Source organism: Narcine bancroftii, chromosome 9 (assembly GCF_036971445.1).
Source record: "Narcine bancroftii isolate sNarBan1 chromosome 9, sNarBan1.hap1, whole genome shotgun sequence".
Classification (NCBI taxonomy): Eukaryota; Metazoa; Chordata; class Chondrichthyes; order Torpediniformes; family Narcinidae; genus Narcine; species Narcine bancroftii.
The window spans coordinates 46162483-46177716 of NC_091477.1; the positions used below are offsets into that span (position 1 = coordinate 46162483).

At 40.8% G+C, this 15234-nt stretch overlaps 1 protein-coding gene across 9 annotated transcripts in view; it reads right to left on the minus strand.

Annotated features, from left to right (window-relative positions):
* LOC138743492 (serine/threonine-protein kinase 32B-like) overlaps positions 1-15234 on the minus strand; it is a 177055-nt gene that overhangs the window by 123108 nt on the left and 38713 nt on the right. For all 9 annotated transcript variants that reach the window (XR_011344926.1, XM_069898960.1, XM_069898961.1 and 6 more), the window contains exon 3: positions 7955-8106. Coding sequence is in view for 8 of the 9 variants with exons in the window: in XM_069898960.1 (XP_069755061.1) it covers positions 7955-8106 (152 nt within the window). In the remaining variant the exon portion in view is untranslated. The remainder of the gene's footprint in view (positions 1-7954; positions 8107-15234) is intronic.

Genomic DNA, 15234 nt, shown 5'->3' on the forward strand with positions numbered 1-15234 from the left:
AATTTCTGGACTTTTCCCCATATCCCTTGATACCCTGACTAATTAGATACCTATCAATCTCCTCCTTTAACTTTCCCAATGATTGGGCTTCCACAGCCATATTTGGTAATGAATTCCACAAATCCACAACCCTCTGGCTAAATAAATTTCTGCTCATCTGTTTTAAATGGGTACCTTCTAATTCTAAGACTGTGCCCTCTTATCCTGGGTTCACCCACCAAGGGAATCATCTTATTCACATCTACTCTGTCCAATCCTTTTCAGCATTCAAAATATTTATATGAGATCCCCTCTCATTCTTTTATATTCCCTCATTCTTTTATACTCCAATGAATACAGTTCAAGAGCCGATAAACATTCCTCATATGTTAGCCCTTGCATTTGAGGAATCATCCTGGTAAATCTCCTCTGGCCTCTTTCCAACATCATTACATCTCTTCTAAGATAAGAGACCCAAAACTGCACACAGTTCTCCAATGAGATCACATAGAACACCTCCTTTCTCTTATGCACTATTCCTCTTGAATCGAATGCCAACCTAACATTCACTTACCTCACTGCTGATCCAGCCTGGTGGTGAGGTTGCCCTTTGCACTTCTGAATTTTCTCCCCATCCAAATAATAATCTGCCCATTTATTTCCTCTTCCAAATGTACAACCGTAAATTTCTCAACATTGTATCTCATCTGCCATTTCTTTTCCCACTCTCCTAAGCTGTCTAAGTCTCTCTGAAACCTTTCGTTTTCTTCAACACTTCCTACTCCACTACCTATCTTGATGTCATCTGCAAACTTAGGCACAAAACCATTGCCCTGATGAGCAATGCCACTCCTCCCCTTTCATCTCCCTGTGCTCCCCCGTTCTATCACATCTAAAGCAACAGAAATGAGGAATATTGAGCTGCCAGTCCTGCCCAATGTCATAATTCCATATGTCAATCCATGTTCTAAGCTCATCTGTCTTTCCTGCATTGAAATAGATGCACCTGAGAACATTTCCACCACATTCAACTTGTTGACTTCTAATGGTGCATGTGATTTTAACATAATCTTTCCCTCCTCTACCTAATCTGGCACTCTGGTTCCACACCCCTTGCAAATCTAGTTTAAACCCACTGGAGTAGCAAACCTTCCCACATGGGTATTAATCCCCTTTCAGTTCAGATGCAAACCATCCCATTGGAACAGGTCTCGCCTTCTCTGGAATAAAGCCCAATGATTGGAAACCTGAAGACTCCCTCCTACACCATGTCTTTAGCCATGTGTTAAGCTGCATTATCCTTCTTCTTCTAACCTCACTAGCACGTGGCATGGGTAGCAATCCTGAGATCACTACCCAGGAGGTCCTGACCTTCAACTGAGCACCTAACTTCCTGAACTTTCCTTGCAGGACCTCCTCACCCTTCCTTACCCATGTCATTGGTTCCTAAATGGACCACAACATCTGGCTTTCTCATCCTCCCTCCTGAGAATGCTGTGTATTTGATCTGAGATATCTTGGATTCTGACATCAGGGAGGCAACATACCATCTTGGATACTTGATCTCTTCCACAAAAACATTTATCTAACCCCAAACTATGAAATACCCTATCACTACAGCTCACCACTTTTCGTCCCTTCCCTTCTTAGCCGCAGGTCCAGACTCGTACCAGAGACCTGATCTCAGTGGCTTGTCCCTGGTAGGTCATCTCCCCAACAGTATCCAAAATCGTATTATTGTTATTGAATGGAACAGCCACAGGGGTGCCCTGCACTGCCTGCATGTTCCCTTTCCCTCTTCTGTCACCCATCTACCTTCCTCCTCCCTCCTAGGTGTGATAGTCTCTGTAGCTCCTGTCTATCACCCCCTCTCTCTCCTGAGTGATTTAGAGTTCATCTAACTCCAGCTCCAATTCCTTAGCTCTAATTCCTTAACTCACAGAAGAAGTCTTTAGTGATACTGCTAGCAAGAACCCTGATCCCCTTTAAATAAATGTGGCAGCTTTTCAATAGCATTTGCTATTTGTGGAATCTTGCTGTGGGCAAATTGTCTTGTTGATTTCTCCATAATACTGCAGTAGTTACACTTTCAAAGGACCTGACTAGAAGAACAGAGTCATAAAGTATGGAAACAGTCCTTTTGGCTCAACTTGCCCACCAAAATGTCTCACCCACACCAGTCTTACACACCTGTGTTTGGCCCATATCCCTTGAACCTATCTATGTATCCTAAATTTTTCATAAACATTGTGCACCTGCCTCAATTACCTCTTGTGGCAGCCCATTCCATGCACCCACCATCTTCCGTGTAAAAAAAAAAAATCACCCTTCAAGTTTCTGCTAAATCTCTTCTCCTGCATGTCAGATTCCCCTACTCTGGGCAAAAGACTCTCTGAGTTTACCCAATCTAATCCTCTCTTGATTTTGTACACCTCTATAAGATCACCTCTCATCCTCCTGTGCTGTAGGGAATCAAACCCTTGCCTGCTCAATCCCTCCCTATAGCTCAGGCCCCCAAGTCCTGGTAACATTCTTTTAAATCTTCTCTTACCCTTCTATACTTGAGGATATTGTTTGTGCAACACAGTGACCAAAATTGAACACAATACTCTAAATGGGGCTTCACCAACATCTTATACAACTGAAACATGATCTCCCAACTTGTATGCTCAATGCTCTGACTGATGAGCATTTGAAAAAAATGCAAATCCTTTTAAGTGAGTGGTATATTATCCCGTTCCCAGGCTACACTTCAGCAGGCTCTGCACACAGGCTGTGACATAGTCTCCTGGAGTGAAATTCATTCTCTTTACAATGCTGAGTTTTAAACTCGGAACAATTTTTTCATTAAAATCGTTTACTGACTAAATTCTGCCAGATAAGCCATACATCGAGTTTTCCCTGATCATGTGTTGATGATCATCAATAATTCAGTGTGTTCCATAGAGAGCCATAGTCTTGAATTACAACAAAGTCCATTAACAGTCTCCATAGACTTTATATAGCAACTGGACTTCTGACCTCTAAAGTAATCAAGTTTAATATCATCATCCGATTGTACAAGAACCTGACAAAGACAGCATTCTCCAGTCCTCGGTACAAAACTATACAAACATACGTACAGATATAACACTCTAAGTAACTGAAAGATGCTGTGCATGTGGTGGTAGAGGTCCTCAACAATTTTACAAACCTTCTTCAAACAACGATCCCAGTAAATCATGTCGATAGGGGAGGGAGACCCCAGTGATCCTTTCTGCTAGTCTTATGGTCCTGTGGATTGACATCTGATCCAATGCTCTACAGCAGTAGTTCATAACCTTTTTCTTTCCACTCGCATACCACCTTAACCAATCCCTTACTAATTACAGAGCATCTGTGGCATAGGGAATACTTAAAGTGGTATGTGAGTGGAAAGAAAAAGGTTGTGAACCACTACTCTACAGCAACCTTAACACACTGATGTTCTCAATGGAAAGTTGCCAGTAGTCTTGCCCACTTCAATCTTCTCGAAGTGCAGTCACTGGTGTGCCTTCCTGACAATTGAGGAGATGCATGTCCAGGATAGGTCACTCCTTTAATAGTCTCTGAGGAATTTAGTGCTCTACTCTCTCCACTACTGAGCTATTAATGTGGTCGTCCATGATCATCTCCTTTATCTTGTCCACATTGAGAATCAGATTGTTATTCTCGCAACACATCATGAGATTTTCCACCTCTTCTCTGCAGTGTGACTACTGTCATGTCACCTGCAAATTTGCAGACACAGTTGGAGCTGGATCTGGCAGTGCAATCCTGGGTCAGTAGCATGAAAAGCAGTGGGCTGAGCACACAGTCCTGAGGTGCGCCAGTGCTCAGCGTGACGGTCCTTGATGTTCTGCTGCCAACCCATACAGACTGTGGTCTTTCCGTTGGAAAGTCCAGACTCCAGTGAGAAATAAATCTCAATTACCGTTTCATGTAATAATTTCTACAACAGTAGGCAATTTGTCTGACACGTGAAGAGCTCTTATTTTAGCCTTTTACTAAATATTATTTATATTTCATGACTAAGAATGTAGAAAGGCAAAACTGAAAGGGAAATGAGACAGGGAAAATACTTTAGAATATGTAACAAGACTTGTGGGTACAAAATAATTTTGAGGAGGGTTTTTAAAGTCAAAGAAAATCAAAAGGTAGAGAATAATTTTGCAGGAGGATGGGAGTCACGAGGGAGAAGGGAGTGAATTGAGAAGTAATGGTGGAAAGGTCTGTTGGGAGGCAGATGGAGTGGGAAGAAGGTGAGGGCTCAAAAGGAGTTGAAAGCTTATTTGGAGAAAATGGGAGGAAATGGAGGTTATGGATAGAAATGAAGGTTTTGGAAAGAAGGATATGATAGAGAGAGGTGTATTGAACAGATAAGCATGCCAGAGCAAATGTTATCACAGGGAAGTAAGTGTGGCTATGGAGTGATAGAACAGTAAAGAAGAGGAATTTCTTCAGCCAGAGAGTGGTATATCTGTGGAATTCATTGCCATATTTGGCTGTGGAGGCCGTCACTGGGGTATATTTAAGAATGAGATAGATAGGATCTCGATTAGGAAGTGAATCAAGAGTTACGAGGAAAAGACTGGAGAATGTGGTAGTTAAAGATAATAAATCAGCCATGTGGGATGGTGGGGCAGACTTGATGGGCCAAATGGCCCAATTCAGCTTCTATATCTTAAGGATTTAAGTTTACTTCAAGGATAGATTTAATTTACAAACCAAATACTAAATTAATAAATAAGAAAACGGACAACCCATCCTAAAACATAAGAATCTGGAAGGAAATCAATGATTGTATTGGTAAAGATATTGTATTATCACCAAAAGCACCCTTGATACGTAATGAGTTGATGCCTTTGAATTTAGGTAACAACATTCTTGATATTTGGCATCAAAAATGGATCTGTAACATTGAGGACTGCTGTGAAAATAGACAGCTCATGTCCTTCGAACAACTGAAGGATAAAAATGATTTGCCTAATGGAACCTGTCACTATTTTCTCCTTCCTGAGGGAAAAACAGGGCCCCACAATGGCCCTACCTGAAGGGAATGAGGTGGAAAGGTTACTTCGACTGGGAGGCTCTCCCAAATTTGCATCCAGATTATACTTTGTACTTCAAAATGAGAGCCCTAAACTGGGCTTGCAAAGATCGAGGGACAGGTGGGAGTCGGACTTTGGAATAGCGATCGATGAAGAGTGTGGGTGAGATTTATGCAGGGAGAGCATGACATCGGTGATCAATGCCAGACTAAGATTGGTACAATACAATTTATTACACCAATTATATCTCACACCACAAAAATTACATAAAGGAAAACCAAGGATATAGGAAATATGCTTCAGGTCTGGATTAGAAATTTGCACCTTTATACATTCCACGTGGACCTGCATGAAGGTGAGAGCCTTTTGGCTTGAATTATCTAATATATTAACTAGGATAATAAGAGTAGACTTCTCGCTGGACCCGCAGTTATATTTATTGGGAAACCTGCTGGAAGTGGGCAGAAAATTAACAAAATTCCAAATTAAATTTGTAGATATTGCCCTAAAATTAACAAAAAAATATACTGCGATCACCTGGAAGTCCGACTGCTCCTCACAGAGATGCAGAAATATATGCCCATGGAGAAGATAACATGTAACTTAAGAAATATGACACTTTTGTCAAAATATGGCAACCTCATCTGGAGTACTTTAATGCCCAGTTATAATGGTGGCTCAAAGATCTAAAAATCTGACAAAACATAAAAACTGCCGTCAAGCACTTCAAAGAGTGGAAGTAGATTAAAAAGTCTGATGGTACACTGATTTTTTCTTTCTTTTCCCCCTTTATTTTCTGTCTTTTCAGTTGTTTGGCTTAATTTTGATGTTTGGGGAAGGAGGGAGGGAAATTACAAATAAATTGATTTGTACTAAAAGAATGTGTAAATATGTTAAAAATGACTTTAAACGTGATGCTATGTTTGTTTTGAAAAGCGTAAAAATAAAATTTTCCAAAAAATTACTTGGTGTTTCAATTTCTGACTGACACTACATGAGAATATTCCTGGTCATTCTAAACAAGATCAATTAATAAAGAAAATTGTATGTTAACATTTCTGTTGAGTGATATGCAGATACTAATTAGATATTATCATTAGCCAGTTGATTGACATAAAATTTCTGCTCATATTTCTTCATGAAGCTTAGAAAGTAACCCATTGGAGAGAGCATGAAGTCAAAATTATGCCAGTCCCCATCCTCTGTTGGAAATGACATCACACCTCTTGCCTAAATACATTGGAGGTCAGAGATACATTTCAAGTGTGAAGCCAACATCACTTCAAGTGAAGTAAAACAATACAATTATAACTGGTCTTCATTCAGAAAATGAATGTTTAAACCGATTGCTTCAGAATTATTCTGGAGAACAGGACTCGAATAACTCACTGTTTTCATTTACTCTTCTCCCTTCCTATGGACACAGTTTGTCAAATGCTTTCACCCTCATTTACTGTTGTTAACATTACCGTTTTTTCTCTAGAGTTTGATGGCTCTTTACCTTGGAATGTACAGGATATCTGCAGTCGCATTTTTGTACCGTAACATATGATATACAAAAGACAGATGTAGGTTAACAAATAGAACCATAAAATACTACAGCAAAGAAACAAGGTACTTCAGCCCAACCTGTCAATGTTGAACTACTATTCTAGCTAGTCTCAATAATCTGGACTCAGACCATATCCCTCCATCCCCCTCCCATCCGTGTACCTGTCCAAATATTTCTTAAATGTCAAAATCAAGCCTGCACTAGCTCATTGTTCCACATTCTCACCACTCTCTGCATGAAGTTCCCCATAATGTTCCCTTTAAACATTTCCCCTTTAACTCATGTCCTCTAGTTCTTGACTCACCTAACCTCTGAGGAAAAAGCATACTTGCATTTACTTTACCTATACCACTCATAATTTTGTAAACCACTATCAAATCTCCCTTCATTCTTCTATGCTCCAAGGAATATGGTCCTAATCTTTTTTTATAACTCAATTCCCGAAGCCCCAGCAACAACCTTGTAAATCTGCCCTGAACTCCTTCAATCTTATTGATATCTTTCCTGTAGTTAGGCAACCAAAACTGCACACATAATTCCAATTTTGGCCAATGTCTTATACAACATCACCACAACATCCCAACTCCTGTACTCAATACTTTGATTTCAGAAGGCCAACATGCCAAAAGCTCTCTTTACGACACTATCTACCTGTGACACCACTTTCAGGGAATTATGTATTTGTATTCCCAGATCCCTGTTCACCGCACTTCTTAGTGCCCTACTGTGTAGGGCCTACCTTGGTAAGTCTTCCCAAACTGAAACACCCCATACCTGTTCATATTAAATATCATCTGTAATTTTGCAACCCATTTTTCCAGCTGATACAACATTCATTAAATAAATAGGATGAGAAGCAGGGAGTTTTTAATTTTTCTAAAATTTAGACATACAGCCTTATAAGAAATCAAGGGTGCTTTTGGTGATAATACAATATCTTTACCAATACAATCATTGATTTCCTTCCAGATTCTTATGTTTTAGGATGGGTTGTCCATTTTCTTATTTATTAATTTAGTATTTGTTTTGTAAATTAAATCTATCCTTGAAGTAATCTTAAATCCTTAAGATATAGAAGCTGAAATATATCCTTTTGGTCCACGAGTCCGTGCTGCCAAATTGACACCCTATGAACCTATACCCCGGTACATTTTGCACAGTGGGAGGAAACTAGGCACCCTTCCCCCACCAGGGAAAACCCAGGCAGATACGGAACTCCTTATAGTGTGGGTTTCGAACCCTGATCATAGGTACAGTGAAGGCATTGCACGAACCATGGATTAAAATATATGCATCTGTTGAATGAAAATTGTCAGTTGACATTGAAGTACACCTTAAAGCTGTAATGACTCACCACAAATTGACAAGGAATGGGTGCTCCAGCCCCTTCATCACTTGCAGCTCTTTGAATACATTCTTCACTTCATTTCGTTCAACACACTGCTGCTTGTTCATGTATTTCATAGCATACATTTTCTTTGAATCTTTCTTCTGCACAATGCATACCTAGAAACCACAAACACAAAATATAGACGAGAATTTATTGTGAATAAACATTAAAAATAAATTATGCATTTTCATTGTTTGGGCCTGTTTGACAGGCTTAAAATTACAAGTAAACCAAGTCTAATCCTCAAAGCTACAGGAAAGGTTGATTGGGAATTGTGAAGTACAGTTCGATGGATCAAGAACTGATTGCTTTTGAATACCACAGGACAGAAACTGGCTCTTTGGCCCAACTAGTCTGTGGCAAACTATTTTTCTGCCTAGTCCCACTGGCTTGCATCCAGATCATTGCCATCCGTGGCCAATCCAACTATCCATTTTTCATAGGGAGAGTTTGGATTGGAATTATGCCCTAGACTCTACCCACCACACCTTCAAGTTTGCACCCAACCCAAGAGGAACCATCAACCTGAAGACCTTGGACATTAAACAGTTCAGTGCAGCTGACAAAATTCAGATAAAAGACACCAGACTGAGATTAGAATTGAAGTGATGAGATCAGTACAACATAGATTTGTTTCTTTACTTCTGGAAGAAAGGTGACATTTTGACAAACTTTATCTGAAGTGACTGAATATGTGAAGAAAGATTCTAATGGGAGTAATTTTGCAAGAACTGGGCTGGATAACATTTTCAAATGTACTGGACAAACTCAGCAGATCACACAGCAACCACAGGAAGAAAATGTTAACCGACGTTTCAGGTCTGGGCCCTTCGTCAGGCACAAGAAAAGGGATGCTGGAATAAAAAGATGGGTATCTTGCCAGTTTTTGTTTTTGGGCAGCCCAATTGGCATAATGGTTAGCGCAATGCCTTACAACATCAGCGATTGGGATATGAATCCCGTGCTGTCTATATGGAGTTTGTAGGTTTGCCATGTGCCTGCGTGGGTTTTCCCCAGGGGCTTTGGTTTCCTTCCATTGTTCAAAACGTACGAGGGTGTAGGTTAACTGTGTGGCACGGACTCATGGGCCAAAATGGCCTGTTACCATTTTGTATGACCAAATTCTAAAAAACCTGAAGGGCTCAGGCCCAAACATTGGTTATATTAAGTTTTTCCAGGACATTTCTGTATTGTACTCAATCCCAGCATCTACAGATGATCTTGTCTAATATCTTCACCAGTCTTGTGTAATTTTCTCCATTAAGTGGAAACTATTTCAATAACTGTAAGGTAAAACATCATGAGATGGGAATGTGTAGGGAGTTACCCTGTACAGGGCAGTAACAAGAAGGGGAGGTGTCCTTGTACTCCTGTTAGGTAAAACATCATGAGATGGGAATGTACAGGGCTGTAACAAGATGTGAATGCATCCTTGTACTTACAAGATAAGAGAGACATTGATGGATTGAGAGGCAGGAAGCTAGCAGGGAAAGGATAGCAACAGTTTTAGTCATTGGACAAGTAATGATATGATGATGTTCTAAGCACATATCCAAGGGTATAAAAAATCACCATTTTGCTGATAACGGCAGAATGCATTCTCCGACTAACATGGTTGGTCGCAAGTGTTACAATCCGGTAATAAAGAACAAAGAACCCTGATTTCGACTCAGTCTGGTGTTTGTCTCACTCATTCATGAACAAAGCAGACCTAACATAACCAACAGCTGCCCACTGCATTGTGCCTTCGCTCCACAAAAGAAAACAATCACTTCCCAAGGACTTCAACATAAATCTGCTTCCATCACCTTCTAAGGGAATGAATTCCAGATCATGACAGTTTAGTTCCCTACCCTTACTCTGGACCTGGGCCCTGGTGTGAAAGCTTCTCCATCATTTCATTGGTGCATTGTTGGCATTGTTGAAGGAGAAACACCTGTAGCATTGGTACACAGAGAGGCACCACTGGCATCAACAGGTGCCCCCTCCAATCAGAGAAAGTAGAAGAGAGTCCCTTAAGAGCCACTGCATCCATGGATTCACCTACTATGCTCCCACAACCTCTGCAGCCTCCTGTTCATTTAAACCTCATGATCCCAGGTCCTGATACCTGGTGGCCACAAAATGGTCTCCAGTAGCCTGTGTGGGTTCTTCAGCCATGAAGCACCTTGCTGGTCCACTGCCATAATTTCCTTGCCACGTTCTCCTTCTGAGTGGGTGGGGGGTAATTTCCCACTTTTTGGTGCCCTTTGCTGGTCTGCTGCTACCCCACACCCACTCGTGGTTCGCTGCCAAGCATGTGTGCCCATAACTTGGACGTGGATGTCTGGAAATTCAAAGGCGCAAAAAAAAACACGGCCCCTTTAACAAGCCATCAATGTAATGACTGGGCAGTAGGACTCTGTGGAGGAATGCCATATCTCCCCTCCCCTCTCCCAGGTCCAGTGCTGCCATTACAACTCTGGTAGCACCACCATTTATAGATGTGTAGATTGTATTTGACATCACAATTAGCCATCCTGTTTGCTGGTGTGCCCTCACTCCCTTATCCACCCTCTACCTCTTGCCTTTGAGACTGTTCTCCTCCCCTACCATTTTGTTCAGGCAGCTATCTACATTTTTTCATACCACATTGAAGGGCTCAAGCCCAAAATGTTCATTATGCATCTTTATCTTTGCTGTATAAACTACACTGTTTGACCAGCTGAGTTTCTCCAGCATTGTGTTTTTACCTCATTGTCAACATCTGCAGCATTTTGTGTTTTTACTTTGGCTTTCTAGTTTTCCACATCATTTAAGTCCCTAATCTCCAGTAACATTCTACTAATTCAATTTCCTTTAATAAACTCTTTCTTAATCCCCACTACTCCCTGCCTTTCCTTTCCTTGATCTCCCTGACCTTTTCTGGTTCAATTCTCCATTTTCCTTCTTTCCCCACCACCCACAGCTTCCTTCCTCTAGCTCCCCACCCCTTCCCTTTATTATATGATCTACTGTCCTCCTATCAGAGTGCATATTCCTTAGGTCTCTGCCTATTCCTTCCATCACTGAGCTATTTTTTTCCCCCCATTTCTTCCCCCTCCTATCTGTATTCACCCATCTCTTGTCAGTTTGTGCTACTCCCTCTCCCTTTTATTCTGGCCTCGGCCCTCTCTCTTGCTATGAAGGGCTGATGAAGGGCTACAGCCTGAGATGATGACTGTCCATTGCCTTCAACAGATGGTGACTGACCCGCTGAGTTCTTCCAGCATTTTGTATGTTGCTCCAATTCTTTCACTCCAACTTCTCTCAGACCTCATACGTCCTTCCTGGAATGTGAGGATTAGTTTTAAATGGAATAGTGTACTTGCAGCCAATCCAATTCAACGGAACATCCTGGCCAGGGAAAAACCCTGGAAATCCAAAACTAATAAAACCAGAAATCCAAAACCAAAATGTGTTGGAAACTCTCAACTAGAACATAACAGGAGAGAGAAATAGAGTTGATGTTTCAGTTAATCTGTTCTTATTCCTGGATTTTATACTCAAGGTCTCCATTTAGAAAGCTCAGGTCCCATTAATTGGTTGGCCATTTAGTAAATTCTGAACACAAAGATCCTCAACACTGTTAATGGCAGTTCTAGTTTGAGAGGTTGAGGCTGGAATAGAGTGAGGTGAGATTATGAATATGGATGAAGGCAAATCTGTTGAAGACACACAGGAGACTGCAGATGTTGGAACCTCAAGCTGAATACAACCTGCTAGAGAAACTCAGCAGGTCAAGCAGCATCTGTGGGGAAAAAGAGAATGGTCAATTTTTCAATTGAAACTATTTATTAAGACTCTTTCAGTTCTGCTGAGGTGGATATGTGGACTGAAACTGAACCCAGAATCATTTACAACACTAAAATGCCAGCAAGCTTCATGTAGTTGCCAGGGAGAGGGATGGAAACTGAAGGTCTTGAAATAAGTTGTAGTGGTGACTGAAGACAATGGCCTAGTTTGCCAAATATTTAACTTTCTGTTCATTCAGGTCTGGATGTCTGTCATTGAGCATAACATTTTACAACAATTGGAGGGATATGGTGGTGGTGAGAAGGGATTAATCCTCTTGTTTTTTCCACTATGTATCACAAGAGCTGATCCATTTTTTTGTCCAAAGCAGGTCATTCATGCACAGTAACTGGTCCCATAGCAACTGCACCAGGATCCGGTTAAGTTAATGATTACTTTTAAAGGATAGTCCTGAGTACTTAGCACAAAAAAATCAGCCTAGCATTGAGAACAATATTGGGGAAGAAATATTTTAAACATTTAAATCCTATTTATCTGTTATTTTAACAAAATGTAAATGTGTCAATTGTGGATGTGATGTGGATATTTTTGGTGCTGACTCATGAGGTGTGATAGCTTGACTAATTCAGTGGAAGCATCTTGCCTGAGTTTAGGCAAAGGTAGCCAGTTTACTGTACGAAGAACCCAAAAGCCCAGATTATGGTCAATAAAAAACCTCAAATCCTATCAGGTCCATGGGAAAATTAACTAAATTAGTAACCACAGAAGCACGACGTCAACATTAAAATAAAACATACTGGGGCAATATACTGTTGTGGATTATGGGTTTGTGAACAGAAATAACAAATGGGTTACACTTCAGGGATGTGACAGGAGAGGTGCTGCAGGAACGGATGCTGTGGCAACATCAATGATTTGGATGTGGGGACAAAATGAAACATATCTGCTTCGGGAGGAAGTAGGGACTATGAGAAGGATGTAGATGGGCTCCAGGGGACAAAGGCAGGTCAAGTAAATGGGCAACAGATGGAACTATTGGTTGAAAAATGAGACTGCGGCAGTAGCAATTCGCAAGTTAATCAACACCTTTGCTAGAACACTTCTATTTGCTGAACAGAACCGTACAATCCTTGCTCCTCGTTGCCTGAATGAGTTTCGGTTCTCTGACAGCCTTAAATCCCATAGGCATGAACGTTGCATTTTCCAATTCAGATCACCCTCTCTTCCATCTCCATTTAGTTCCACTGTTGTCTCTCCTCTATCTACTCCTATTCTCACTTTTCTCTCTAACCCTTTCCCACCCAACCCCCATGTAATAGTCTCCATCTCTCCTACCTTCTTCTGTTCAAAATCCTATCATCTCAGCCCTTCCTCAGTTGTCCCTCCCACTCTTTTTACCACTCTTTATATGTTTGATATCTCCCCCTTCTCACATAAATCTTGATGAAGGGTCCCAACCCAAGGGGGATGCCGCCTGATCTGTTGTCCATCCAACTTCTGACCGGTTATTCAAGATTTCAGCATTTGCAGTTCTGAGTTTCTTAACTGTTAAATGTTTTGAAGTACCACTGAAATTGATTTGGCTTCATCTGATCCTTTGATTGGCTGACAGGCTGTCTTTCAACAAAAGCTTTGGATGTTCAAAACTGATAGTGCTATGAGCAAGGAGAACAGGAAGGGAAACATTCACCTGGAGAGTGGGGAAATTGCGCAAAGAGCAGCCAGTGGAGGTGGTGGATGCAGGTCTGGTTTCAACATTTATGAGAAATGTGGATAGATACATTGATCGGATGGGTTTGAGAAGGGCTATAGTCTGGATGCAGGTTGATAATTTGGCAGGGACTTGGGTGGCCAACTTCTATATTGCCGTGTTCCATTATTTGTGTGAGGCCCATTCACTTGGTGACACTCTCCCCTGTATTCTGTATGTTTAGCTCATCTTTCAGCCAATGGCAGCAACCTAAAATTGTGAGTTTAGGGGGGCAGTTTGAAAACCACTGATGAAGATGGACAAAATGGTCAACATGGATGTGATGTGGTGAAGGGCCTATTTCCGTGTTGTACAACTCAATGGCTCTATACTATGTTTTTCTGGTATATTAAACGGTTCTTCAAAAACTCACTCAAACATTTTGTTCACACAACTGCATTTCAAGGAGCTGTTAATTAATCTCCATCATAGTGGAGAGACACTGTTATTCACCACCATCATTATATTGAATATAATGAGCAGCAATGGACTGAATGTGAAAATATTAATTTAACTTCTCTTATCCTGGAAAGTGTTGACAAGACCTGGACAAAGTGTTACATTCATTAAGATATAACCATTCTGCATTGCTTGACAGATTTTTGAATTGACGAGTTATCCGAGGGCATCGAGTGTCATTCTGTTGTCCCCATGCATTTATAGTCCATATTAAACATATTATAAATATCACATAATAATGTATATTAATGTAAATATATATAATGCAATTATATCTCTCTCTCTCAATACAATATAGGCAACAGTAGTTAACCTCATCAGCAATATCGATGAGTTTCAATACGGAGAGGAAGAAAATCTTGAGATATGGTGTGAGAATAACAACCTGATCTCAAAGTGGATAAGATGAAGGAAATAATTGTGGACTTCAGGAGGACCAGGAAGGACCAACCTCCACTACACATCAATATCTCTGTAGTAGAGTAGAGCACACAAAGTTGCTTGGAACTCACTTGGACCTATCATGGACACTCAACATCTCCTCACTTGTCAGGAAGGCAGAACACCAACTTCACTTCCTGAGAAGATTGAAGTGGGCAAGGCTACTGGCCACCATCATGTCAACCTTCTAGAGGAGCTCTATCGAGAACATCATGGCTGGCTACATTACATGGTACATTTGCTGCAGAGAAATGGATTGGAGGTGAATCCAGAGGAACACAAAGAGCAGAGAGGATCATTGAAGTCTCCCTTCCCACCCTTATCGATGTGATCTACCAGGATCATTGTCTGAAGAGGGTGCACAAAATCATCAAGGATCCCTTCCACCCTGCACACATCATCCTTCTCCTATTGGGGAAGAGATACAGGAGCATCAGTGCAGCACCACTAGGCTGAGGAACAGCTTCTTTCCATGGGCAATGAGAATGCTGAACGACTACTGAACTACTAAAACAACTCTTTATGACTATTTATTAATAATATTTATTTTTAAATATAAGCAAGTAAGACATGCATCTAAGATGTGTGTCGTGCCCATTTTTAATCAGGTTGCACTTTACAATTGGATGATAATATGAACTTGGATTTGTATTAAATATCATCCACCTGATAAACAGTTAAAGGAAAAAAAAGTTGTGTTTTATTACATTTCATAAATGTTTCAATTCAATTTCAAATCTCCACAGGATTTTTCATTGAAAGCAAATATACCAAGTAATGCTTTATTTAAGTCATAGTCCACGCTGCTGAAGATCCAGCT